The following is a 26,257-nucleotide window of genomic DNA, read 5'->3' as shown; positions in this document are numbered from 1 at the left end:
CACAGGGCAAGTCAGCTAGCCCTTAGTTTAAGTTTTTTTTTAATGTTTATTTATTTTTGAGACAGAGCATGAGTGGGGGAGAGGCAGAGAGAGAGGGAGACACAGAATCTGAAGCAGGCTCCAGGCTCTGAGCTGTCAGCACAGAGCCCGACGCGGGGCTCGAACCCACGAACCGTGAGATCATGACCTGAGCTGAAGTAGGACGCTCAAGCGACTGAGCCACCCAGGTGCCCCAGCGAGCCCCTACTTTAGTGCTCAGACCAGTAAAAGCGTTTTTCACGGAGGACCGTTCTATCACGGATGTTGTTTAGAATTGCCAGCTCGTGGTGATGGTAAGCAGACTGACTCTGTGCATGGTGTAGCCACTGTGAATATTACTGCAGGGTTTCCTGAGGGCAAAGCACAGCTAGGGCTGGGGGGTGGTGCAGACAATGGGCGCAGGGGTGTCCCTGGCTCTTGAGGTTGGAACGCTATCAAACCAACCGTGAGCAGGTCTGCTTTTTATCCCTCTGAGCCTGCTCGTGTGCGTAAGCACAGGGGGATCCAATCCTTCCACTGCCTTGGCTACAGGTGGCACAAACCTAACCCGAATGAGCTGGAGAGTGGGGATCCTTCACCAGTGTCGCTGGGCTTTGGGACACTTGCTTCTCCTGAACAGCTTCTCCTTGGTGCTCAGGCCAGTCGTGCCACGAGGGACCGTGCTTTACAGGTTGTCATCAGCCACGTGCAGCCCTCAGGCAGGGCTAGAAGCAGGAAGGAACTCCCCTCGCCGGGTTCCCAGCTGGAAAATGGCCAAGGGGTAAGTGAGCGGTAGGGAGGGTGGAGGCAAGGCTGGGCAGAAAGAGCTTGGCAAGGCAGGAGACCCTTGACACAAGAAGGGAGAATGTTCAGATGGCTTCTGAGTTCTTCCGAAGCCTAGACACGCTGTGTGTTCCCTTCTCTCCCACCTGTTGCCTCATGACAGCCTCCACCAGGACCAACCCCGCAATCTGACAAGGCGGCTTTGTGAGCCCAGTGCCCCAGGAACTTTGGGCAGCTCCCCTGACAAAGGTAAAGCGTGAGCTTTCAGAGGGTTTTGTGGAAAAGTGGGGTTTGGGTGCAGTTGGAAAGCAGCAGGCCTTGGTGCCAAGCAGGGCCACGTGGAAGGGACCAGCATCGGGTCTGGGCTCCAAAGGGCAGCAGCGGCTCTGTTCTCTCGGGAACCACCACGCCATTCTGGAGCTCGGCGCCTGGGTTGGAAATCTGGCAAAGTTGACTCAGATTCTCCGGGCGGGAGCGGGAAGTTTTCATGCTCACTGAGAGAGCATCAACAGCAAAGTTTGGGCTGATCTATGATTTCGAAGTTTTAAGTTCTTTTGGAGTGAAACATTCACGACTCAAAGGGATCTTTATGGTACTTTACAGGTACAGACACGCGTCCTTGAGAAAGAACGTTTCTTGTGAATTTTAGGATCAGTAAAAAGCATCAGCTGGCTTTATCTGTCTGTGTCTGTCATTGGGGCCTGATGAGTGGCCCAGCTGATCCCGCAATCCTAGTTCTCCGTCTCTAGGGGGCAAGATAGGTATTTGCCAGTTGCGGGGGTTGGAGGAGGCAAAGGGGCCAGGAGGAGGCTGTTACTGAAGTCTGGCCTGGGTGAGGGGGCTCCCGGGGACATGGAGGGAAAGGGGTCGATGCAGGACCTATCTTGGAGGTAAAACAGAACCTGGGGAAAGAGGGACGAGGAGGCGTGGCAGGTGTTGACATGCACTGAGGAAGGAGGTAGAGAGGAACAGTTTTGGAGGGAAGAGGCTGAGTTTGGGTTCCGCTGGGCTGACTTTGAGGAACAGCCTTGCATAGATGCCTGCTAAGAGCATATGGGGTCAAAGTGCAGGCTTGGGGGTCAGCACAGCGGACAGCTGGAAGTGAAGTCACGAGGAAGGCTGTTATCTCGGGAAGGGGTGCATGGGGAGAACACGGAGAGGGCCTCCCGCAGAGCAGAAGTCAGCAGGGGCTCGGTGAAAACTTCCTGGGAGAGGGGAAGAGAGAGGCCAGGGACTAAGGGGAAGAGAGAGGCCAGGGACTAGCGACCTAGAAGCCCAGAAAGGAGGGCTTTAATAAGGCATGCATGCGAGGACTGAAAGTGCCCGCTGTATTTAGGGACAGGGCCCCTGGGGCCAGGTGTCAGGGGTTTGAGGAAGGAATGGAAAGTGAACGAGTTGGGATAACAGTCTGGAAACATTCTGGAGTGGAGCGGGGCGGGGGGGGGGGGGTTACTGGTGGAGAAGGGCGTGGGGTCAGGGACAGTGGGTCAGGATGGAACGGATATGAGCACGGTTAAACACCGCTGAGAAGGACGAGTTAGTGAACGCGGGCAGAGGACTCGGTTATGTGGGGGAGGGCAGGGGAGGGCTGGCACCCAAGCTGCGGGTTAGGGGTATCATCACAGGGGAGCCGCCTGGGTCTGGATCCGCAGCCAGTTACCTGCCTCTTCCCTCATTGTCTCCACTGGGCCCACTCTCCTCTCTCCCAGCTACTCCCTCATCCCAGCCACATCCCAGCTTCTCCCACGCGCACCCCCTCCCCCACCAGGTGCTCCTCGTCGCCTCCCGCCCCAATCCTGCCCCTTCTCTCTCCTCCCCGCCCTCCCTGCTCCTCTGCAGCCGCTCCCGCGGGAATCCTGCCGCTCCCGGGTGCTCCTTCCGGCCTGCTGGCCCCGCCCCTAGCCCCGCCCGCCGAAGCGCCATGAGGTGCACGCCTATTGGCTGACTTCTTTCCAGGGCTCGGCCCCCTCAGCTTCCATGTCTGCTATTGGGGCAAATAGCTGCCCGTCAGCGCTGTCGCCTGGCAACGGGGGCGGGCTGCTCCGGAGGAAAATCCATGCCGGAGACCTGAAAGGCAGGTTCCGCTGGGAGCTGGGCGGGGGGCGCTGGCCCGGCGGCCCGGAGCGAGCAGCTGAGCCAGGGGAAGGGTCTGGGGCGAAGGCCCGGGGCCCGGGAGAGAACGGTGCCCGGAGTGGGCTTGGGCCCTGCCCCTCTCTGGCCGCCCACCCCTCTGGGCCCCAGGGCGGGAGAGGTGAGGGGTTTGGAAGGACAGCTACGAGGGAGGGAGGGCCTCCCGGCGTGGTCAGTCGGAGCACAAAATCACCCCGCGTCTTCTGCCTTTCGTGTGGTTAAGATCAGAGGGTCCCAGCAGGTGCTTACTTACCCCGGGATCCCCTGGGTTGAGGCCCGCTCTCGGGAAGGGCTATGGTAGAGGGTTAGACGTGGGAAGAACTGGGGAGCATCTGTGGGAGAAGGAGACGGGCGGGGGTGGGGGTGGGGGTTGGTTATGTTGGACTGGGGGTGGGAGTGGTGGATCTTGTATTCTGACCACAACTTACTAGCTCTGTGGGGTGGGGGTGGGGGGGTAGTGGAGCTGGTGGCTAAGTTCACAGAGGGGAGAAAAACAGCGCCCCAGGGCTAACAGCCCTGCAGATAAGCCAGTGGGGCTCCCTGGAGGAAGGGAAGCCAGCCTTGCGCAGAAGCAGGACAGGTCACCTTCCGGCCAGCAGGGACTGCGCGCAGCCTGACGGCGGGCCCAGGCCTGAGCTGACCCTTTGCAGAGGGCCGCTGGTTCTGGGATGTAAGCAGGGCTTGAAGTCTGTATGTCCTGATGAGGTGGTTGGGGGCCTTCCCAGAAAGGGGGCACTGAGGGCCAGGTGACTGCCCTCAGGACAGTGGCCCCTTGGAGGCAGGGGCTGGATGTTGGCAGCCAGAGGGGAGAGCACCCAGGACAGAGGCCAGCGGGGGAGGCTGTGAGGACTGACTGTGCTATCTGCGGCTCCGTTCTGCGGGAAGACTGCTCCTGGCTGTCCCCCAACACTGAGGGGGTTCCTTGCTTCCAGGCCGGGCTGCTTCCCTTGTTCCTGGGGAGGGACTCAAACTTGTCTTGCTTGGGCCCATCTGTCTCCATTTCTGGCACCCAGAAAGCCCCGTGTTGCCTCATTTAATCGTTTCTTCCTCGTGATGGGGCTGGTAGCACTTCCCTCATTTTACTAAGGTTGGAAGAGGCTTAGTAACTTGCCCATAGTTATAAAACCAGCCAGTGTCTGAACTTGAACTTGGGTCTGTCCATCTTGGCTTGCACCGTGACTTCAGAGCTCAGGCCCTTGAGCTGAGAAGCAAGCATTCAGGATTATCTGTGCACTTGGGCTCCTCCCCACTGCCCCGAAACTGCAAGGCCAGTTTCCCACCTTCAGCCCTGTAGCATTTGGGGGCAGGTAATTTGTCGTGGGGGGCTGTCTTGTGCAGTGTAGGAGATTTAGCACCCCTGCTTCCCACCCCCTAGACGTCAGTCAGCATCAGCAGCCGGACCTCACTGCCAGATGTGCCCTAGGGGACACAATGGCCCCCAGATGGGAACCGCTGATGTAAGCGGTCTTAAAGTGACATCTAGGTGCTTCCTGCTGAAAGAGAACTTGGTCTCTGTGAGCCTACCGAAGACTCAGGCCAGCGTCAGGTTGCCAGGCAAAGAGGCTGTCCTACGTACCGCGAGGGTCCCACGAGAAAACCACTGCCAGGGAAGACAGTTCAGGAGGTAGTATTTGGGGAGAAGGACGCATTGAAGGCCTTCATTTCTTCTCCAGAGTTGGTGAGGAAGACTTGGCAAGATCGTAGTGACCTAGGCGAGGCCGGATGAACTGGGGGACACTTGGTGCCGTTGTTGTGCCTTCTTTCAGAGGAGGGGGGCCTGTCCTTGGAACTCTTTCAGATGTGGCTGTTCACCGGCACTCGGCCGGCGCCAAGCACAGTGGGATGGGGGGCCGGGGGATGTTCTGAGGCTGATGTCCTCCCCACCGTGTGACTCCAGGCCTGGAGTCTTGCCAGAAGCAGCTATGCACACCCTTCTCCCTCCCACTTGAAGAAACCCTGTGTTGCCGGTTGGCCCTACTTCTGGGCCTTTCCCATTGTCTCCTGGCGCTGGCCTGTGCCCAGCCGCCTGCTGATGGTCTACACCTCTCCTGTCCTCAATGTTGCCGGCTCGCCCAGCCCTGTTCCTTCCTCACAGCCGGTTGGGCCCCCGGGAGATCTGGCCGGGCCACTCCGTCCTGCTGTGTTTTCAGACAACAGTGGAGGGACGTGTTCCCGTGGGACAGAGGAGAATGTGGGGGGCAGAGGTGAGTGGAGGCAGACGAGGAGGGCCCCCTGACTCCGGAGCCCCGCTGGTTCCCCTCAGTGATCTTAGTCCGCCCCCCTGCACCTTTGTGCCCACTGTCCCCACTTCCCAGGGGAGCCCCCTGTGGGAGCCTGGAGACCCAGCCGGGACGTGTCCTTCGGGACATTTTCTCCTGCCTTGTGTTCTCCTTTCGATCCCATCTGACCCCTGCAGCACTTATCTGTCTGTCCCTGTGTGATGGGAAGTTCCTGCAGCCTAGCGCCTGCCTGAGGCTTCTCTGTGTCTGCCCGCACTCTGATGGGGTCTGGCCCAGGGGACGATGAGTCACTTACTGCAGGATTAGACGAAGAAGGGCCTGGGAGGCGGGGCCTGTGGCCCCTTCGTGGCACAGCCTCTAGGTACACTGTTCCCTCACCTGGAACGTTTGGAAACGTCCGAGGAGTGGCGTTTAAATGCTGGTGGGCTTTTAGCTCCAGATGTCCCTCTTAAAGAGGCTGGCCTCCCCCTGGTAGGGCGATTCCTTGGCGGTGAGCAGGGAGGAGGCTTTCTCAGGATTTGGGGAATTGGAACGCGGGGCAATCAGATAGCATCGCCGGTAAAGAGAGGCCCGGGGGTGGTGTCCGTTGGGGATCCCATCCTTGCTGGTGGCTCTCCCCAGTGGCTTCTGGGTTTGTTTTCTTCTCCAGGCGGGACGGTTCGCCAAACGGAATTGCGCGTGTGGAGTCCCTGGCGGACCGTGGGGCATAGAGGTGGCATCCCGGAGCTTGTCCTTGGGCAGGGGACCGGTCGTGGGGGTAGAGCACGTGGCACCGATCCAAGAGGCCCGTGAGTGCCGTAGGGTGGGGAGTGCGTCCCGTACTCGGGCCAGGCTGGCTTCCCGGAATAGACACGCGGGAGCCCGCAGGGCTGCGGGAGGCTGGGCCAGTCCCCCCGAGAGGCCGGCCAGGGATGTGACAGGCATCGGACAGGCATCCTGCCTGCCTGCTCCGGGTTGCTCGGGTGCTAGGTAGGTGGTTGTCGGGCAGAGTCTCTGTGACTTCCAGGTTTGAGCAGGCAAGTCAGGCATGAGCCTGGAGGGGGCGAGGGTGGGGGGGCAGTGTGAGCAGAGCCGGGGAGGGAGGGGCCTGTGCTCCACTTCAGTTAAGGCGATGCCAGTTCTAGGAAGGTCAGGAGTACCGAGTAGCCTTGGAACCCAGAGGCTGAGTGCGGGGGGTTGGGGGGTGGCTCTCGGGCTGCTGAGAAACTTGAGGAGTGGAAGCATTTATTTTATTTATTTTTTTTTTTAATTTTTTTTTTCAACGTTTTTTTTATTTATTTTTGGGACAGAGAGAGAGCATGAACGGGGGAGGGGCAGAGAGAGAGGGAGACACAGAATCGGAAACAGGCTCCAGGCTCCGAGCCATCAGCCCAGAGCCCGACGCGGGGCTCGAACTCACGGACCGCGAGATCGTGACCTGGCTGAAGTCGGACGCTTAACCGACTGCGCCACCCAGGCGCCCCTTTTTTTTTAATTTTTTTTTCAACGTTTTTTATTTATTTTTGGGACAGAGAGAGACAGAGCATGAACGGGGGAGGGGCAGAGAGAGAGGGAGACACAGAATCGGAAACAGGCTCCAGGCTCCGAGCCATCGGCCCAGAGCCCGACCCGGGGCTCGAACTCACAGACCGCGAGATCGTGACCTGGCTGAAGTCGGACGCTTAACCGACTGCGCCACCCAGGCGCCCCGAGGAGTGGAAGCATTTAGATCGGCTGGCCTGTGAGTGACAGCCCCAGACTGGGCTCTGCTTTGCCCTCGTTTCCAGCTGCCTTTGTAAGCGCGCTGCGGTCCCTGTCTGAGTCCTTACTGGGGTCCCCTTTGGGGCACGTGGGTCCCCCTGCCACGGTGGCTGTTGGGAAAAAAGATACCAAAATACCAGTAGCGTTGGAGAGGATATGGAGGCATTGCAACCCTCCTGCTTTGCTGCTGGGGTGGAAAATGGGAAACAGTTCGGCGGTTCCTCAGAAGTGGAACGTCGGGTTACCGTATGACCCAGCAACTCGGTTCCTAGGTATGTGCCCCCGAAATCTGAAAGCGGGGACTCGAACAAGTATCTGTGTACTATGTTCGGAGCGGCGGCATTCGCGGCCCCCAAAAGGCAGACGCAGCCCCGACGTCCAAGGACAGATGCGCGCATACACCAAACGCGATCTCCCGTATCCCCGCAGAGTAATTCAACCGTGGGAAGGGATGATGCAGTGGCCTGTGCCACGGTGCGGATGAGCCTCGAAAACACTGTGCTGAGGGAAAGAGACCGGACCCCGGAGACCACAGATTGTGTCATTCCACGTACATGAGTGTCCAGAACAGGGACGCCCGTGGAGACGGCCATAGGGGGCGTCCGGGGGCTGGGGGAGGGGGCGGGGAGTGAGCGCCAAGGGGGACGAGGTTTCCTTTCGGGGTGACGGAGGTGTGTTGGAACCGGGTAGAGGTGGTGGTCACACGACACTGCGGATGAGCTGAATATGCTACCAAATTGGGTCTCTTGAAAATGGTTAGTTTCACGTTGTGTGAATCTCTCCTCCAGAGGAAAGAAAGAAGAATCCCTACTGTACCCCGTTTCCCCTTGAGGTCAGCCAGGTCTTGGTGGCCTGCCCTCCCCCTCCCCCTCCCTCCTCCCCCCTCCCTCCTCCCCCCTCCCCCTTCCCCTCTTCCTCCACCCCTCCCCCTCCCCTTTCCCCTCTCCCCCCTCCCCCTCCTCTTTCCCCTTTTCCCCCTCCCCCCTCCCCTTTTCCCTCTCCCCCCTCCCCCTCCTCTTTCCCCTTTTCCCCCTCCCCCCTCCCCTTTCCCCTCTTCCCCCTCCCCCCTCCCCCCTCCCGGGCTCCACCTGGCCTGAGGCTCCTCTCTCCTGGGCTGCAGGAGACGGTGCCTGTGTCTCAAGCAAAGGCGAAGGACGACGGAATGAATGAGCCACAGCACTTGGCCTCCTGAGAGGCTTTTCTTCCTCTCTCTGCTTTTCTTTCTTTTTTTTTTTTTTTAATGTTTATTTGTTTATAGAAAGAGAGAGAGCGTGCGCGTGCAGGGGAGGGAGAGCCGGAGACAGGATCCGAAGCAGGCTCCAGGCTCCGAGCTGTCAGCACAGAGCCCAACCTGGGGCTCGAACCCATGAATCGCGAGATCATGAGCCGAAGTCGGATGTTTAACCGACTGAGCCACCCAGGTGGCCCTGACCCTGCTTTTCTGACCCCCCAGCTGGGGACAGATCCAGGATCACAGGGAAATGCCTGCCCGGTCCCACATTCACTTTATAGGTGGTATTTTTAAGGCGCTGCTTTGATTCAAATACATGTGATCATCCAGCCTTCCAGTCATTTTTCAAGTCAGGTTTTAAAAAATACGAGTATTTCGATTAACATACTGATTTTTCTACCTTTTCAGTGACAATGAGTTTTAGAACCGTGTTTTCTTTCTTTCTTTTTTTGTTTTTTTAGAACCGTGTTTTCAAATAACGCGGTCCAGACTGCTTGGCTGTCATGAGTATGCTCCAGGCGCCCAGGGGGCCGGGGTCGGGCTTTCCCACTTTATTTTCATCGACTCTGTTGCTGAACCACCTTGGAACGTTGCTTAGCTCTGAGGGGTTCCAGCCCCTTTTTGCAGCTAACTCGGCACTGACTGACCGACCATGTGATTGTCAACGTTGATTTTCTCTGACGACTGTGTTCTGACCTCTCTGACGTGATCTGTGCCGTGGTGTCTTCTGTAGAGAATTCTGCCGGATACAAGGAGACATGGGCAACAGCAGAAGCCAGTCGGGGCCGAGGTTTTGTTCACAGTTTCTCCCCGAGGAGCAGGCCGAGATCGATGGGTTGTTTGACGCTCTGTCATCGGAGAAGCAGCGCCCAGATACCTCCCCCAGGTCCTTCTCTCTGAAGGCACTAAAGGTGAGAGCGGGACGTGGCCGTTAGCGTGAACCCCGGAGCAGGTGCTGTGGCCTTCGGGCCCAGGTCGGCTGTCCGTGGTTGTCTGATGGACGTACGGCACCCTGAGAAGTGCGTCTTCTGTAAACGGCAGAGAGGATGCGTTCTCTGCTCCGCGGGCTGCGTGATCTCTATCGCGACCGTTCTGCCTCTGTGCTGTGGTGCGTTGGGGGACACTTCCAGCTTGAGACCAAAGGGGCCAGCCCTGCTCCCCGTCTCTTAAACCTTTGTCACCCGATTTCCCTCCGAGACTGGGTGGCAGACTGTCTGAGCCAGATTCGTGGGTCCAGAAACCACAGGTTCTTTTTTTTTTTTTTTTTAATTTTCTGAGAGAGAGAGGGCACAAGTGAATGAGAGACAGAGAGGGAGAGAGAGAGAGAGAGAGAGAGAGGGAGAGAGCAGGGCTCGTGCTTAACCGATACGGGGCTTGAACTCACGAAGTGTGAGATCATGACCTGAGCCGAAGTCCAATGCCTAACTGACTGAGGCCCCCAGGCGCCCCCAGCAACCGCAGTTTCAAGTGTACTTTGCCTTCAGATGAATTTGTAAGTGTTGGATGTTCTAGGAATTTGATGTCCTCCTAACAAAAGAATGACGTTTAAGTTCCGCGTTTACCTGACAGCGGGTTCACACTGCCCATTTCCCCATCTTTGCACCCCTTTCCGTGGAGCTTTTTTTTTTTTTTTTTTTTAATGTTTATTTATTTAGTTAAAGAGACAGCACGAGCAGGAGAAGGGCAGGGAGAGGGAGAGAGAAAGGATCCCAGGCCGGCTCCACACTGTGAGCACAGAGCCCGACACGGGGCTCGAACTCACGAAACAGTGAGATCATGAGCCAAAACCAAGAGTCGGACACGTGACCAGCCGAGCCACCCAGGCGTCCCCCATGGGGCTTTTTTAGCAGTGTGTTTGGCCAGACAGAGGCAAGACCACATCCTCCTGGGTGATGTGGAGGTTGCAGTGTGGGAAGGCGTTCCAGCAGCCGCCTCCTTTAGCATGTGCAGAGTGGGAGTTGAGGGGCCTTTGGGGATCCCCAACATGCTCACTTTGCAAATGAGGAAATCGGCCGGGGAGGTTATCTCGGTCACAGCTATGTGCTGTGTGTGTGTGTGCGTGCGCGCATGTGTGTATAGATCTCCACTAAACCAAAGCACCCCAGTTTCCTGGGCCACCCACTTAGCTGAAGCAGACAGAACCAGCCAGGGCAATTACATTTTTTTCTTAACGTTTATTTATTTTTGAGAGAGAGACAAAGTGCGAGCAGGGGAGGGGCAGAGGGAGAGGGAGACACAGAATCCGAAGCAGGCTCCAGGCTCTGAGCTGTCAGCACGGAGCCTGACGGCGGGGCTCGAACCCGCAAACCGTGGGATCATGACCTGAGCTGAAGTCGGATGCTTAACCTACTGAGCCCCCCAGGCGTCCCGCAACCAGGCCAATTAAAGGCATGAGCGCAGGGTAGAAATGATGTGCACAAATGTGTATGTATCACGGTAAGTGGGGTGAAAGGTTGATCAGAAAACCGGGCCACTGAATGAAGTGTCTTCTGGGGAAGAAGGGTGGGTTGCTTTTTCAGGAGAACCTGGAAAACGCTGACAGAACTAGGAGTACTCTTGAGGGTGAGTGTAGGAACCTGCCTTACAAGACCCTCAGGGTATCCGTCTTGTCACACACGGTGCAGACACAGTCCGCAGTTCCAGGGGAATCCAGTTTTCAGACCCCGCTGCAAAGAAAGTTCGTGATTCAGTGTGTGTGTGACTTGCTCGCTTGCTCTCCATTTATTTGTAATCCCTGGAGCAAAGCAGATTTGATTGATGTTGGAGTGAAAACGGAGAGCCGTATTTATAGGACGTTATTGACAAGATGTTAATTGAGAATTAGACGTAAATTGGTGCGCCTGGGTGGCTGAGTCGGTTAAGCGGCCGACTTCGGCTCAGGTCATGATCTCGCAGTCGTGAGTTCGAGCCCCGCGTCGGGCTCTGGGCTGACAGCTCAGAGCCTGGAGCCTGTTTCAGATTCTGTGTCTCCCTCTCTCTGACCCTCCCCCATTCATGCTCTCTCTCTGTCTCAAAAATAAATAAACATTAAAAAAAAAATTAAAAAAAAAAGAATTAGATGTAAATAAAATGTAATTAAAAAGACATATTGAACACCTTGGGTAAGAAGTAAGAGCTGGAGGAGAGCTGATCAGCTGTGCCCAGACACGTGTTCCACGCGTTAATAAATTCAGACACATACGTGGCTGCCACTGGTCTAGAATGAAGAAAGTGTAAGCAGAGTGAGGAGCAGCCAATGGCCAGAGGCAGGAATGACGTGGCCAATCTGGTGGGGACTGGAAAGTTGGCAGGGCAGGCTGGGCACAGACTGTGGAAGAGCCTCATGGCCAAGAGGAGCCACGAGCCAGGATGCATCGGGCATGGGCATTTTGGGGGGGGGGGTGACGCCCTTGGGTGGGCGAAGGGGGTCCACATGGAGTTAGCAAGGTTGAGTGCTGGAGCACTCATCCGGGAGCAGCAGTGGGTGCTCTTGGTTCCTGGTCCTTTTCCTGTGATCCCACCACACTTAGCTTGGCCCCATGTAGCCTTCTCTCCGGTTTGTCCCCAACAGAGCCACCTAGGGGAAGCCCTTCCCCCGGAGATGGTCACAAGACTGTACGATGGCATGCGGAGCCTCGACCTGCCGGGGAAGGCAAAGGGGCCCAGCGAGAGCGTCTCCCGGGAGCAGTTCACAATGTTCATGTCCCACTTACTGAAGGGAAGCTCCGAGGAGAAGAGTCTTGTGATCATGAAAATGATTTCTGCCACAGAAGGTCCCGTGAAAGCGAGAGAAGTCCAGAAGGTAGCGAGGCCGCGAGACCCTTTTGGAGGTTTCGTATCCTCACCTGGGGGCTTAGGATGAGGGTGGGACACAGGGAGATGTCCCCCTGGGGGGGGGGGGGACCCTGGTGAGGTCAGGACCCTGGACAGAGGCCTTGGTGAGCCGGAGCGTGAATGCCCTTTGTGTGATCTCGTCCCACCCTGTGGCCCATGATGGTTGGCATTGAAAAGATAAACGCCCTTCCCTGTGCTGATAGGACGTAGGTCATGGGTCAGGGTGGAACTGTTACTCATGGTAAAACTGTGGTCTTGCAGTTCACGGAGGATCTGGTTGGCTCTGTACTGCACGTGCTAAACTACAGACAGGAGCTGAGAGGCTGGACCCAGAAGATGGGCCCGGGCCCCCCGCCCGGGGTGCAGGTGCTGGCCGCCCAGCTCTTCTCCGAGATGGAACTCCGAGGCAAGTGGCCCGTGCGCTCGCCCACTGAGGCCTTGGCGCCTAGACTGGTACCCCGCGGTCTCAGTTACTGTAGCCTTGTCGTGAAGCTTTGAAATCCGTAAACACGAGTCCTCCAGCTCTGTTCTGGATTATCTTCTGGGCTGGCCGTAAGACGTGCCTCGATAGATTTGAAAGGATTGAAATCCTACAAAGTATGTTCTGCAACCACGATGGGATGAACCAGAGGCATTTGGGAAATTCACAAACAGGCAGAAATTAACATAATTGTTTCTACTATTTCCTCTTGTTCTGCAAGGTCAGTAGTGATGTCCCCACTTTCGTTTCTGATCTCAGTTATTTGAGGCTGTTGATTTTTCTCGATCAGTCTAGCTAAAGGTCTCGGTTTTTGGTGGATGTTTTCAGAGAGCCCACTTTTGATACAGTTGATTTTCTCTGTGTGTTTCTTCCTTCCTTTGTCTCTATCGTAGTCTTTCTTTCTCGGGGCTTCAGATTTAGTTTGGTCTACTTTCTTTAGCTCCCTAAGGTTGAAGTTTAGGTTATTGATTCGAGATCTCTCTTCTTTTTCAATATAGGCATTTACAGCTATACATTTCCCTCTAAGCACTGCTTTAGCTGAATCCCATAAGTTTCGGTACATGTTGTGTGTGTGTTCCTTCCTCTTGGTATTTTCTAACTTCTCTTTGATTCCTCCTTTGTTTGGTCTCTTGCTTGCTTAGATGTGTGTTATTTGATTTCTACATGTTTGTGGATTTCCCAAATCGCCTCCTGTTACTGATTTGTAATTTCATTCCATTGTGGTTGAAGAACGTACTTGGTATGATTTCAGCCCTTTTAAATTCACTGAGGCATGCTTTACACACTAGTTTATATGCGGACTATTCCAGAGAATGTGCCATGTGCACTTGAGAATCATGTATATTCTATTCCCGTTGGATGAGAAACCATATGTGTTTGAATTCACTTGGGATTTAAAAATACCTTTTTTGGTTTGGTCTACTTTGAATGAATCCCAATTCATGCAAATGAATCCCTTGGCAAAGTAGATTTGTTTTATAAAAGCATTCTTTTATTATAAAGTTGGATTTTAAAACACATTTTGGAAACAGGTCATATTTCAAAAACCAAGTGGTGAAATTTGGAACTCGGACAGAAGAAGAACAATACGTACAAAATGTCAGTGGTCTGTCTTCTGTTACCACCACCATATCGCCTCCATTCTTCGTGGATAAGAGATATAAAACAGGACTGTAGATAGATGTGAAGCATAATTCAGAGTTCGTGAAACCCGTTCTTCCCAGATAAACTGGGGTGGGGGGTGTCCAGTAAGTTACCCAGCCACTACCCTGACTTGCCTGGAGAACATCACACTTGGAAAGCTCTGCCAACTGGCTGTGTTGAGTAGAGGCCCTCAGAGAGCGGCTTTTGGTGTGGCTGTCGCCGGAACACCCGCTGGAGGGCTTCGGGGCTGGGCCCACGGGTGAGGCCTGGCTGTCTCCTGGGCCTCTGAAGCGCAGTTTGCAGAGGAGAGAAGGTGCGGCTGTCAGATGGTCAAGATCACCGCCGTCCAATAAAAATGGAATGGAGGCACTGAGGCAAGCCACACGTGAAACTGTAAATCTTCCAGTAGCCACGTTGAAAGAGGAAAAAGAAACGGGAGTTACTTTTCACGTGTCCAGAGTACACTCTGACATCAGCGGTCACCATAAAAGGTGATCGGGGTATCTTACATTTCTTTTTGGACACCAAATCTTTGGAATCAGGGCCGCATTTTGCACTAACCGCCCAGCTCTGTCCAAATGAGCGTCACGGCAGGTGCTCTGATGGGGGTCGTGGATGTCAGCTGATGCGATGTCCCCACTGGTTGTGTCTCCCCCTCCCCTAGGCAGCAAGGAGCTTCCGGGGCCTCAGCAGCTGGACTGTGACTGTGACCGAGCCGTGATCGAGGACTGGGTGTTCAGGGCCCCCCACGTGGCCACGTTCCTGAGCGTGGTCGTCCACAGAGGCTTTCTCCTCCCGCGCTTGTCCCTCGATCTGGCCCCCCTGGTCCCTGAGCATCACGTGGACCAGGAGAGGGTGTTTGAGAGCATCCTGGACGTGCCGTCGGTCATCTACGTCAACGCCCACCTGCCCAGGGAGCAGCGACACCGCTGGCACCTGCTCTTCTCGTCTGAGCTCCACGGGCACAGCTTCGCCCAGCTCTGTGGGCGCATCACCCACCAGGGCCCCTGCGTGCTGCTGCTCGAGGACCGTGATGGCCACGTGTTCGGTGGGTTTGCGTCCTGCTCCTGGGAGGTCAAGCCTCAGTTTCAAGGTGAGATTTGGCCCCCCAAAACCGCAGGCAGTAGCACGGGGTTTGTTGAGACTTCCGGCCTCGCGGTTGCTGCCTGGGGACCCCCGAGCCGAGCAGGGCGTGAGCGGGGCTTTCTTCTGTGTCCTCCAAGTGCTGTTCTGGATGTGGTCAGGAGAAAGGAGACGCTGCCTCATGTGGTCTGGCGCTTCCTGGGTTTCTTCTGTGATTCTGGCAGCAGAGGAAGGCAGAGAGGACAGGGATCCCGACCCCGGATTCAGGCCAGGCAGCGGTGGCCCGGCATTAATAAACAGCGCTGGGTCCGGGCCACGGGGAGGCTGGGGGCTTGGGCTGCTCCTGTCCGATGGGTGTCTCCTCCACGGGCCGCCCCCCTTCCTGGACAGCCCGTCCCCTGCCCGTGAGTCTGCGTTGCTGTTTCTTTCTTTCCCTTCTGCCCTGGTTTTTCAGTCTTGTGACTTCGTTGTAATTCGAACGCTCTTGATGTGACTTTCGGTGCACTGGACGGCGGTCTCTTAAGGAAATTTTTCCGCTTCCGTAAAGAAAAGTGCTCTGATAAACATTTTTAAAGGACCGTTCATCTCCTGGGCAGCAGGCTGCTCACACACTCAGAAGTGATGTCCCTGCGTGAGCCCCGGCGTGTGGCCCCAGAGGGTCTCCTTGGCTGTGAAACGGGCCTTTCCTGGAGGTTCTGGGAGACCCGACGCAGCAGCCCTGTCCTCACGCCCAGGAGTCAAATGGTTAATACCGGCCCTGAACAGGTCCTTAGACATGACAGACGGGGTGGAAAGGCAGTCCCTTGGGGACAGGGACTGCATGTCTGAACTAGGTCATCTGTTCGTCCCCAGCCTTCTCTCCATGCCACTCTGTGGGGGCCTCCTGACCAGCCCCCTGGTTTCCCTCTCACCTTCCGGTCCATCCATCGTGTCCCAGCGCGTCTGACATGCTGCCCTTCCTCTGAGACCCTGAACGCTGCCCACAGGAGGTCGCCTCTTCTCTCCAGCCTCCTGACCCGCGCCTGTCCCCTGGTGCTTTGTGTGCAGTCTCCCCGGACCCCCTGCAAGCGGCACCCTCCCATCCTCTGACTCGGCACACGCTTCTCTTCCTCTCCCCCCGACCTGTTGGCATGGCCTCCTCGTTGGGACTCAGCGCAAGGTCACCTCCTCCAGGAAGCCTTCCCAAACGTGGGAGGGCCATGTGCTTTCTGCGCATCCTCTGTCGCACTGCACACCTCTGCACACCTTCCTCCACTCCGCGAGCTTCTGCGGGCCGGGACGTCGTGTCCAGGTGGCACAGCTGCCATTACTGGGTCGGTGGAAGGAGCTGAATCCCTGAGCTCCTGTTTGTTCTAGGATTTGCTTTTCTCTGGGTTTCAGAATGTCCTAGATCTTGAATCCAGTTGCTGCCACCAGCCCTTCTCCACTGTGTCCGGGACCCCCAAGACTGCCCACGTGTCAGTGACTCCCTCGGAGCACCTGCAGGTCTCAGGCTACGGTCCTCCTCGTGGCCGTGATTTATTACGGCAAGAGGACACGGGGCAAGGTCGGCAAAGGGACAGGGGCCAGCTTCCAGAGCCCTCTCCCCCGGGGTCACACGGGACACGCTCAGTTCCCCAGCAATGAGGCGTGAGAGCACATGTGAGGTGCCGCCCACCAGGGCTGCTCGGTAGGGACTCAGCGCCCCGGGTTTTATCGGGGGGCCGGTCACGTGAGCGCCCTCTGCCCGGCACGTGCCCAAATCCCAGAGTTCCGGGACGAAAGCAGGTGCTCGGCCTCAACCACACCGTTTGCACAAAAGTGTCGGCCTGGGGAGCCGCTCTCGCCAGCTCTGGGAGTGGGGGACCCTCCAAGCCCCCAGATGGCGGCTGAGCGACCCTTCTGGGGGCCGCAGTCTCAGCCCTGTTGCGTTAGCTCACCTCTCGTCCCCACCCTCCTTGTCACCGTGTCTGGGGGAACGAATGGGGCATCCTCCCCCCTCCCGGCCCTGCTCAAGGCCTTGGGGGAGTGACAGGTGCTGTCCGTACGGTTGGGGCTCGGCCTCAGCATTTGGAAGAACACGCCTATGAGTCGCATGGACTTCCGCCCCTCCCAGCCCCTTTGGCATTAACTCCAGGCTGTCTCCGCTGGTTTTAACGTTTTATTAGCGAGCGGGCTTAGTCTTCAGTAAGAAGGGTGGAAAAACGCCAGCTCCCAACTTTCCAACGCCAGTCCCTGCTGTTCCGAGACGTGAGGGCAGAGGTCCAGCAGAGGGCAGCCTCGCGTCCCAGATGCAGGTCAGGTTCAGCGCAGGAGCTGCCCTCACTGCTTGACGTTGCGGGCCTGACGTGTCGTAGCAGCTGCCGAGTCGCTTCCGTTTTGCTTCCGTTTCTGTGGTGCGGTGGACAGACCGGCGGCTTTGGGCCGAGCAGACGGTCTCCCCGGTGCCGGGCGGGGGGCTCGCCTTCCCCGGCCTGGGCTCCCCGGAACCGCACGAACTGGTGCTGCGTGGAAAGGCCGCCTGTGAGCGCCGCGGGTGGTGGCAGGTGCTGAACCCACGGCTGTCCCTTGGGTAGCAGGTATCCCTGACGTGACCTAGATGAGCCTTCTCTGGTGGCTTGATGGCTTTGCAGCCGATAATGACTCCGTGGACCCTCGCCCCTAGGGAGGGAGCCCCCACGTGGCCCTCCCGACACGGCCCTCCCCGCGAGAGCACACCCGGATGCCCTCGAAGGAGGCCCCCTGCCGCCGACCATGTGCACTTGGCGGGCCTGTCGCCTCGCTTAGCGTCTGGGACCAAGGAAGTGTTGCTGGAAAGCCAGCCTTGGGGTTGCAGGACAAAGTGATGCTTGCACGGGCCCCCGGGGCAGCAGGGTGGGACCAGGCAGTTCATCGGCCCGAAAACACCCCGGCCTTCTGGGGCTACATAAGCCCGTGGACTCAAGCCGGAGTCTTTCACCTGGAGTAAAGCCCTCTGTGGTGTGGCCCCAGGCTCATCTGTCTTGTCCTCTGACCCCGGCGCTCACAAACCCCGCAGTGTGGCCAGGGGCCCCTCGGTTCCTGGCCTGCCCATGTCTTGTCCCAGCACGGGGTCCCTCCTCCAGGAAGTGCTTTCTCTCAGCCGCCTCTGGTCCAGGATGTCCCTCGTGACCTTGGGTCCACACCCCTCTCCTCGTGGATCTCTCTGGATTGGAGGCCTAAGGGTTTCCTGCCCAGACTCTGCCAGCTGAGGTATCCCCCCCCCACCCCACCCCGCAGAGCCCTCTGGGACTCGAACCCCCTTTCATATCCACCCTCAGCATTCATGCTGCCGGACTGCTCCTTCCCACGTCGCGAGCGGCCCGACCCCAAAGTACTGGCAGCTGGTTGTTGAGTTTCTTGTACAGGTGATTTGATATCAGGTGCCTTCACGATGTCCCCGGGGAGCCAGGCCTCAGGGCCGCCTTCTCACAACTGTGGGGAGTATCCCCTGTTTGGTCCCCACCCAGGGAGGTCCCTGGCGCCCCCCCCCCCCCCCCACGCCACTGTGGCCTCCATCCCTGTCCGTGGTGCTGACGGTGCTGGTGGAGAGGAAATCGCTGCAGGCAGGAGGGAGTCCCTGAGCCTTAGGATGCTGGTCATTTCCAGAGTGTTGACCGCCGTCTTCCCTGAGGGGCACACACACGTCCACACTCGTGCCCGGAGGGGAGTCAGAGGGTCACGGCTGCCCGTGTGTTCCCTTTCCGGCCGCAAGTGCCCTGGGGGCCGCTGTGCACCTGCAGGCTTTCCCCCGCCCCGGAGGACGCATTCCTTCAGGCTGGGGACACATCCACTCAGTGTCATGTGCCCACTGGAGGGGGCTGTGCTGGTGAGGCTCCTGCGTGAAGGGGAGACTGCTCTTTTGACTTGAGTGCACTCGGTGGGCGGCCGATTCCCCTTCTGTCTTCCTTGGTGAGAGCTGGAAGGTGTCCCCAGCAAGCCGCTGGTACGCTCACCACCACCACCACCCCCACCCCTGTCCTGAGCTCACCTCTGGGTGCCCGGAGGTGGGGGGCTGGTGGGGGGACAGCGAGAAGGCCCGGCCTCTGCGGGGTGTGGGACCTGCCCACTGACCCCTGGTGGCCACAGTCCCAGTGTGCGGTGAGCTCCATGGGCACAGGAAGACCCGTGTGCAGAGTTTGCCTTGTGAGCTGTGGCTTGTTTGTAGTCCCTGCTTGTCCTGGTGCCCAGCTCACATTGGTGACCCTGCTTGTCCACACCCTGCTCACTTTCAGGGGACGACAGGTGCTTCCTGTTCTCCACCTCCCCCCGCATGGCTGTGTATACCTCCACAGGCTACAACGACCACTACATGTACCTGAATCACGGGCAGCAGACCATCCCAAACGGCCTGGTAAGGACTTGAGGAGAGCAGGGGACATGCCACCTTGGTGCTGTCCTTCCCGCAGCGGGGCCAGTCCCGACGTGCCCAGGCCGACGCTCTCCCTGCAAGCCAGGGGAGCCTTATGCGCTGGGTCGCGTGCGTGGGCCGTGTTCATTCTGCATGGGTCTCCGTGCTGGCGTGACAGCTGGGACGGAAGTCTCTCCTGCACGGTCGGGGTGTGTGTCAGTGGCTGGTGTGCAAACGGTGGACGCGGCTCGTTTTCCCGGGGTCAGCTGGCCGGCCTGTGGCCTTTGTGGCTGGCGATGAGCTGGGGGAGGGGCACGCCCCGACCTGGGTCCCGCCCCGGACCCATCGGGCATTGTCAGTGGGCGACTCACAAAACCGGGGCTCCCGTCAGGGTGAACACACCTCCTATCTGCTCTGTGCTGCGGCCCGAGACTCAGCCACGGGACGAAGAGGATGGGGGTGAAGGCCAAGGGTGGGTGGGGGGAGTGGGAGCTGGGTCGGGTGCCCACCAACGGGCCCCCACCTGTACCTGTGAGCCTGCTTGGTTCACATGACAAACGGGTCCCCTGCCAGCTCCCCAGCCTGTCTCTTTTCTCTGCTTCTTAACACAAAGCAGCTTTCGGGAAACTCCAGCTCTGTGCTCGCGGGTCCACCTTGTCCCGACGGAGATGCCCCGTGTTCCTTCCCAGGCTGCTACAGGGCCCCCGCAGGGCCACCTGAGGACCCTGGAAAGGGCAGTTGGGTGGTCTCCGGAGCAGCACCCAGTGGGTCCTCAGTAATCAGCCCGAGACAGAGAGAGAGAGAGAGAGAGAGAGAGAGAGAGAGAGAGGCAGCCCTGAGAGTCGGCAGCTCCTGCTGTGGTCTCTTGCTCAACTTCAGTCGCCGGCCACTAGGGGCGCCAGAGGGCGGAGGTGGCCGGGACGTCGGGGAAGGTCATCTGGGAGGCTGACCGGGGAGTTCGGTCCCCGGCCGCCTGCTGAGCGTGACCACGTGGCGGGGCGGGCGGGGATCGCCCCCGGTCTGCTTCCTATGTCTGGTCCCTGCGGTCGCCCGCACCCGGTAGGCGACGGGCAGTGTCCCGGTCTGAGCGAGCCAGGCACCTGTCCCGGGGTCCGGACGCGGGCTTTCCAACCTCGGGGTCCGTGCTGACCTCTCGCCTCCTCCTTTCGCGGTTGGGGTCTCGGGGCCTTGGCCTCCGGTTTTGGGCCTGCTCTGCTGTCACTGGTGCCCCCGGCCAGCGCGGCCCCGGGAGGAGGCGCCGCGATGACCGTCTTAGCGGCTTGGGACGGGTGCCGGGATGCTGAAATTGCCGCGCTGTGTGTGTGTCTCGCAGTTAAAAAAAAGGCGGAGGAAAACCGCATCCGCCTCTGAGCCTCTGAGCCGCCTGGTCTCCGTCTGGGGCTTAAGGCAGGTGCGGGCGGGGCGTCGGACCGAGGAGGCGCTGACGCTCGGCCCCCACCCCCCGCAGGGCATGGGCGGACAGCACAATTACTTTGGGCTGTGGGTTGATGTCGATTTCGGGAAAGGACACAGCAAGGCCAAGCCCAAGTGCACCACGTACCACAGCCCTCAGCTGTCCGCCCAGGAGGACTTCTGGTTTGAGAAGATGGAGGTGTGGGCAGTGAGCAAGGCGCCGGGCTCGCAGCAGGTGAGCGCGGGCCATCGCTCCGCGTGTCGTGTCTCCGCGGGCCGTCTCTCCTCTCCCCGCGTCTCTGCCCTCCACGTGCTGTCTCTCCCCTTTCCACGTGTCGCATGTCGTCTCTCTGTGGGCCATCTCTCCTCTCTCCGCGTGTCCCCTGTCTCTCCGCGTGTCGCCTGTCTCTCCGCGTGTCTGCTCTCTGCATGTCGCCTGTCGTCTCTCCGTGTGCTGTCTGTCCGCTCTCTGCGCGCTGCCCCTGTGCTCCTGCATCTGGAGGCGGTTTATCCGGAACTCATTCCCAGCGGCTGCTGCTGGACGGAGAGATGCCCGCGGGTGAAGGGCGGAGCTCGGAGTCCTGTCGGGCTCCGTGCGGTTTGGTAGAGGAAACCGGTTCTGGAACAGGTTCCTGCCCCAGGTGGGAACCCAGGCGGGTGCACAGCCCGTCTGCAAAGATGAGGGGGCTCTGGGGTTCCTTCTCGTTCCAGGGTCCTGCAATGGGCCCTCTGCCCCTCATGACCCCCAACGATGGTTCCCAGGCTGGGGGGCACCTCACTGAGGGCGCCAGAGCCCCCACTGTGTTCTCCTTGTGGCCAACAGTGGGATACTGATCCTGCTGTCATGAGCTTGAAGTCAGCAGGACGTTCCTGCTTGTCCCCGGCTGTCGGGGAGACGCTCACCTCCCTTCCCTTCTTCCCAAGGCCCAGAGGAACAGGAGCATCCTGGCTGTGGACCCTGAGGCCCAGGCGCTGCTGGAGATCATCGGGCGCCCTCGCCACAGCCAAGGGCTCCAGGACGCCCCGGAGGATGAGTGAGGAGCCCCCCGGGCTCGGGCCTCCCCGGAGCCGGATCCCGGCTGCCCTGTGCAGGGCCCAGCCTGCAGACCCCTCCCTCTGTCGCACGTGCTCAAGTTCAACACAGAGCCATGCTGGTCACGTCCGGGACCGCCCGGAACGCAGTAAAATTCCTTTGCTGCCGTATACGGACTGGTCAATGCCTCTCCCAGAAGTCCCGAGAGCCAGCAACCTGGTCCTTGTGTTGTTTCTTGCCGAGGCAATCCGGGGACACAGACGCCGAGGCCTCTGCTGGAGTGGGCATTTGATGGGCACGTGCCTTCCTGCCGCGCAGGACGGGTTCCACATGCCGGGGGCGCTTGGCCTCTGCTCAGGACCCTGCAGCCGAAACCGTGCCTTGATGTTGCATTTCAGCTGGTCAAGGGCAGAGGCATTGGGGTGTGGGTCTCCGCGCTTTTGGGGAGCAGCTTCCCCTGACATGAAATTTCTGTGTTGATAAAGCAGCACAAACAGTGTGCTGCGGGGGGGGGGGGGGGGGGGGGTGGTGCACAGGGAGAGCCAAAGACTCGGGAGAGAGCAGGTGTTCCCGTGCGACGGGTCCTCAGTGGTTTGCAACCGGGTTCCACATCCGCCCTTCTCAGCTGGTTTTAAAGGAGCCTGTGCCATGATCTACGGATCACTGCCCAGGTGTGGTTCTGTCACCGATTTAAACGTGGGGAGGGCGGAAGCCCCGCCACGTCCCGCCGCATAAACTGGTGGTGAGTCGCTGGGAAGTACTGACCCGGGTTCCTGACCCTGGCACCGCCTCCTCGGTGTCGCCCCCTGGCCCAGAGCGGCTCCCAGAGGGGGGGTGACGGGCCATTCGATAGCAGGGACTCACTTTGAACCAACTCGAGTGACCCCGGCCGCTAACTGGGATCTAGGTCGGTGTCTGAGATGGGCTGGAGGAAACTAGCCTCACTGAGAAGTCCTTCCCCAAAGAGCTGTGTGCTCGTCTCCAGAACACGTATCTCTTCTTCGCCTCTCTTGCCGTAGACTTTTCACCTTCTGCAGATCTGACGAAGAACGTGACCCCTTATGATCGACATCGCCGGATTCTAAGCCATCGTCAACTGAGCTGTGGGCATTTTTCAGCTTCTGCTTTTGCTGCCAGGAGGCTCTTCCAACTTTGCACTCGGCAGTTCCCCCCGGCCAAGCAGAGGGCCTTGCAACCTAGCTTCCAGAAGGCACGCGCGTGTCCGGCCAGCGCGCAGAGGGACAGCGGCCTGACACAGACTTAGTCACTGTTGATTCTGCTTAAAAAAGCCGGCTTTTAATAAGCTCCTCTGGTACGTTGTGTGCTGTTCTCAGCTGCTGGGATCCCAGGCACAGGACATTAGGATCCTCAGATCTCTCTGTAGTAAGTTCTATTTATTACCGTAAATCCAAAGAGTTAGGTAGGTCCTGCACCTTCAGTTTGTTGAGGAATTTGCTTTCACGGAAAGGAAATTGGCTCAGTCGGTCGGGCGTCCAACTTCAGCCCAGGTCACCATGTCAAGGTTCGTGGGTTCGAGCCCCACGTCGGGCTCTGTGCCGACAGCTCGGAGCCTGGAGCCTGCTTCCGATTCTGTGTCTCCCTCTCTCTGCCCCTCCCCCACTCACGCTCTGTCTCTCTCAGAAAGGAACAAATATAAAAAACATTTTTTTTGTCAGTGCAACTCCATACCTCACTAATAACAGGTCTGTGGGTATCTGTACCTTAAATACCTTCACTGCTGCCTCTGTTTATGGCTGTCAGAGGGGGTCAGACTTGGTCGGCCTGCTTTCCTTCCTTGTGCTCATTCTCATCAGAGTTCAGATTACGGCCCAGGGTCTGTCTCCCAAGGCGGCACCCTCACACGAGGAAGGGCGGGTGCCTCCGGGCGCTCGGCAGCCTGGGGTCGGGGGTGGGGGGGGCGTTCAGCCTTCCGGTGACCTCTTTTGGTGCGAGGCTCTCCGCACACAGACCTGCTCTCTGCACACGCGCCCCCGGGCCTGGGAAGCATGTGGCTTTAACGAATGAAGAGTTGGTTCCTTTTTGCAACAGGAGTAAGAATTGGGGGCCCGTCGTTTCCCCTTGAGTGAAGACCAATCAGGGCCCCAGAAGGTGCCCGAAGGAGGAGGCAAAAGCATGTCGTCTGTGGTGCGACCATGGCGGCTGTTAGCTTTTTCCCCACCACATTTCCTTGACTTAAAAAAACGGCCAGAGGTGTACACGGTTAAGGAAGCTTGAAACGCGCAGGCTTACATCTCTGTCCAGCTCTTTTCCTCCCCGGGAGGCAGAGCCACTCATGAGAAAACCACGAGGGGACCCCTTGCACACCCGGCGTAACTGTGTTTTCCGCGACGGCGTGTCCCCCGCACTTAATTTTTTTTGGTGGAGATCACTGAGTCTCCCCATCTGTGATTTTTGTCGGGAAGAAGAAACTCTTAGAAGTTGAATGGTTGATGGGGCGCCTGGGTGGCGCAGTCGGTTAAGCGTCCGACTTCAGCCAGGTCACGATCTCGCGGTCCGTGAGTTCGAGCCCCGCGTCAGGCTCTGGGCCGATGGCTCAGAGCCTGGAGCCTGTTTCCGATTCTGTGTCTCCCTCTCTCTCTGGCCCTCCCCCATTCATGCTATGTCTCTCTCTGTCCCAAAAATAAAAATAAAAAACGTTGAAAAAAAAAATTAAAAAAAAAAAAAAAAAAGAAGTTGAATGGTTGGATCCAAAAAATGCCTCTTTAGAGGCTGACACACGAGCCAACCTCTTTTGAGGCTTTATAGCCCTGCCGTACGGGAGCACCTGTTTGCTGCGTTGGTGTGGACACTGTGTTAAAACTTCGTTTTCGTGGACCTGATCACGTCTCAGCTTTATTTTTTCAAAAGCCGTGTGTGTCCTGCCCTCCTGGTGTCCTAGGGTGTCGGTTTTCTTCTGACTGATGTGCAAGAGTGCTTTTTGGAATGAAGCAAAGTAGCTGGTGACTTGCATGCCAAGTGTTTTTCTCCAGTTTGTCGGACTTGATTTTTCTATACGTGAATTTCGCATCTTGTCCCATTTAGCCAGCGTTTCCCCTCAAGGCTTCTGAGATTTGTGGTATGCTTGGAAAGTTTTTTGCCCACTCTGTGATTTAAAAAAAAAAATCCTGTTTTCTGCTGCTGCCCCTCTGCTTTGCATTTTTCCTTCTAAATTTTTGATCCATTCAAAACGTATTTAAAGTTTTTTTGTTTTTTTTTTTTTAATATGTTATTTATTTTTGAGACAGAGGGAGAGGGAGACACAGACTCCGAAGCGGGCTCCAGGCTCCGAGCCGTCGGCCCAGAGCCCGGCGCGGGGCTCGAACCACAGTCCGCGAGATCGTGACCTGAGCCAGAGCCGGATGCTTAACCGACTGAGCCACCCAGGCGCCCCCATTCAAAACGTATTTTCAAATGTACCTCTATCTTGTCCCAAAATAAATTCCAGTATCTTTTATGTTAAGTGGTACATTTCTCTCCCACTGACTTAGAAGTTCTACTGTCTCTCTCATCACCTGAGTGTCTCTTTGAACTTGAGTCTCTACCTCATGCTTTAAGTCGTGGTGTTTTATGATAAAAAAATGCCAGAGCTGTTTCCCGATGACTTCCGGGTTTCTCTTGGAATGTTCCTCCCTATGCCTGCCTGTTGATTTTCTCCGACGGCTGGTAACCCTTCTAAAAAGTTTGATGGTTGCATTTTGGAGACCGCATCGAACGTAGATTGGCACAGGCAGGGCAGACATCTGGCGGATGTGGCTTCCCCCTGTCCCCGAGGATGGGAACATCGAAGTTTGCGATGTAGATTTTGTCGTTGGTATCGGCACTGTATATGGATTTTTTTTTTTTTTTTTTAATTTTTGGGACAGAGAGAGACAGAGCATGAACGGGGGAGGGGCAGAGAGAGAGGGAGACACAGAATCGGAAACAGGCTCCAGGCTCCGAGCCATTGGCCCAGAGCCCGACGCGGGGCTCGAACTCACGGACCGCGAGATCGTGACCTGGCTGAAGTCGGAGGCTTAACCGACTGCACCACCCAGGCGCCCCGGCCTTTTATTCTTTTAATTGTATCAGCAAATTCTTTTTTTTTTTTTTTTTTTTGTATCAGCAAATTCTTTAAGAACTTCAATAGCAGTGATAGGCCCTCACCATTCCTGCCTTTGATGGAAATGCACCTGGTCTTTTACCGTGAAGCAGGGTGCTTTTCAGATACATTTCCACATAAAGGAAGGATCCATCTGTATTTACGTTAAAAGTTTCCGTCTAGGGCGCCGGGTGGCGCAGTCGGTTAAGCGTCCGACTTCAGCCAGGTCACGATCTCGCGGTCCGTGAGTTCGAGCCCCGCGTCAGGCTCTGGGCTGATGGCTCGGAGCCTGGAGCCTGTTTCCGATTCTGTGTCTCCCTCTCTCTCTGCCCCTCCCCCGTTCATGCTCTGTCTCTCTCTGTCCCAAAAATAAATAAAAAACGTTAAAAAAAAAATTAAAAAAAAAAAAAAAAAAAGTTTCCGTCTAGATGGGGAATGTTATAAAAAGGTTTTCCCTCTTAAATAAGGAACCCAAATCAGTAGGGCTCCAGCTGCTGAGCAGTGTTTGTATTTATTTTTTCTTTAATTTTTAAAATGTTTTTATTTATTTTTGAGACAGAGAGAGACAGAGCATGAGCAGGGGAGGGGCAGAGAGAGAGGGAGACACAGAATCCACAGCCTCCAGGCTCTGAGCTGTCAGCACAGAGCCCGACGTGGGGCTCGAACTCACTGCGAGATCGTGACCTGAGCTGAAGTCGGCCGCTGAACCGACTAAGCCACCCA

The 26,257-nt window shown here is 57.4% G+C and overlaps 1 protein-coding gene across 4 annotated transcripts; it reads left to right on the top strand.

Moving 5' to 3' along the window:
• The first annotated feature begins 461 nt into the window (after positions 1–461).
• MEAK7 (MTOR associated protein, eak-7 homolog) lies at positions 462–21,626 on the top strand. Of its 4 annotated transcripts, XM_058708779.1 has the most exons (9): positions 479–799; positions 965–1,050; positions 8,876–9,053; positions 11,693–11,923; positions 12,217–12,365; positions 14,248–14,672; positions 18,895–19,013; positions 20,479–20,658; positions 21,348–21,626. In XM_058708779.1, exons 3-9 carry the CDS (start codon positions 8,901–8,903, stop codon positions 21,459–21,461), a joined length of 1,371 nt encoding a protein of 456 aa, XP_058564762.1. In that variant the 5' UTR covers positions 479–799; positions 965–1,050; positions 8,876–8,900; the 3' UTR covers positions 21,462–21,626. The 4 variants fall into 4 exon arrangements, 3 of the variants coding, with proteins under 3 accessions (XP_058564762.1, XP_058564765.1, XP_058564764.1); XR_009256153.1 differs by lacking the exons at positions 20,479–20,658; positions 21,348–21,626 and adding an exon at positions 14,803–18,539 and having other exon boundaries at positions 462–799; positions 18,895–19,017; XM_058708782.1 differs by lacking the exon at positions 479–799 and having other exon boundaries at positions 869–1,050.
• The last annotated feature ends 4,631 nt before the right edge of the window (positions 21,627–26,257 follow it).

Source organism: Neofelis nebulosa, chromosome 17 (assembly GCF_028018385.1).
Source record: "Neofelis nebulosa isolate mNeoNeb1 chromosome 17, mNeoNeb1.pri, whole genome shotgun sequence".
Lineage (NCBI taxonomy): Eukaryota > Metazoa > Chordata > Mammalia > Carnivora > Felidae > Neofelis > Neofelis nebulosa.
Note: the sequence above shows the minus strand (reverse complement) of the source record. Positions and strands in the feature narration are given on the sequence as shown.

Bases quoted from the DNA above. Each gene is read 5' to 3' on its own strand.
- MEAK7 (XM_058708779.1), top strand. From the start codon at position 8,901: ATGGGCAACAGCAGAAGCCAGTCGGGGCCGAGGTTTTGTTCACAGTTT. The intron at 19,014-20,478 runs GTAAGGACTTGA...CACCCCCCGCAG, and splicing joins AGACCATCCCAAACGGCCTG to GGCATGGGCGGACAGCACAA. The intron at 20,659-21,347 runs GTGAGCGCGGGC...CTTCTTCCCAAG, and splicing joins AGGCGCCGGGCTCGCAGCAG to GCCCAGAGGAACAGGAGCAT.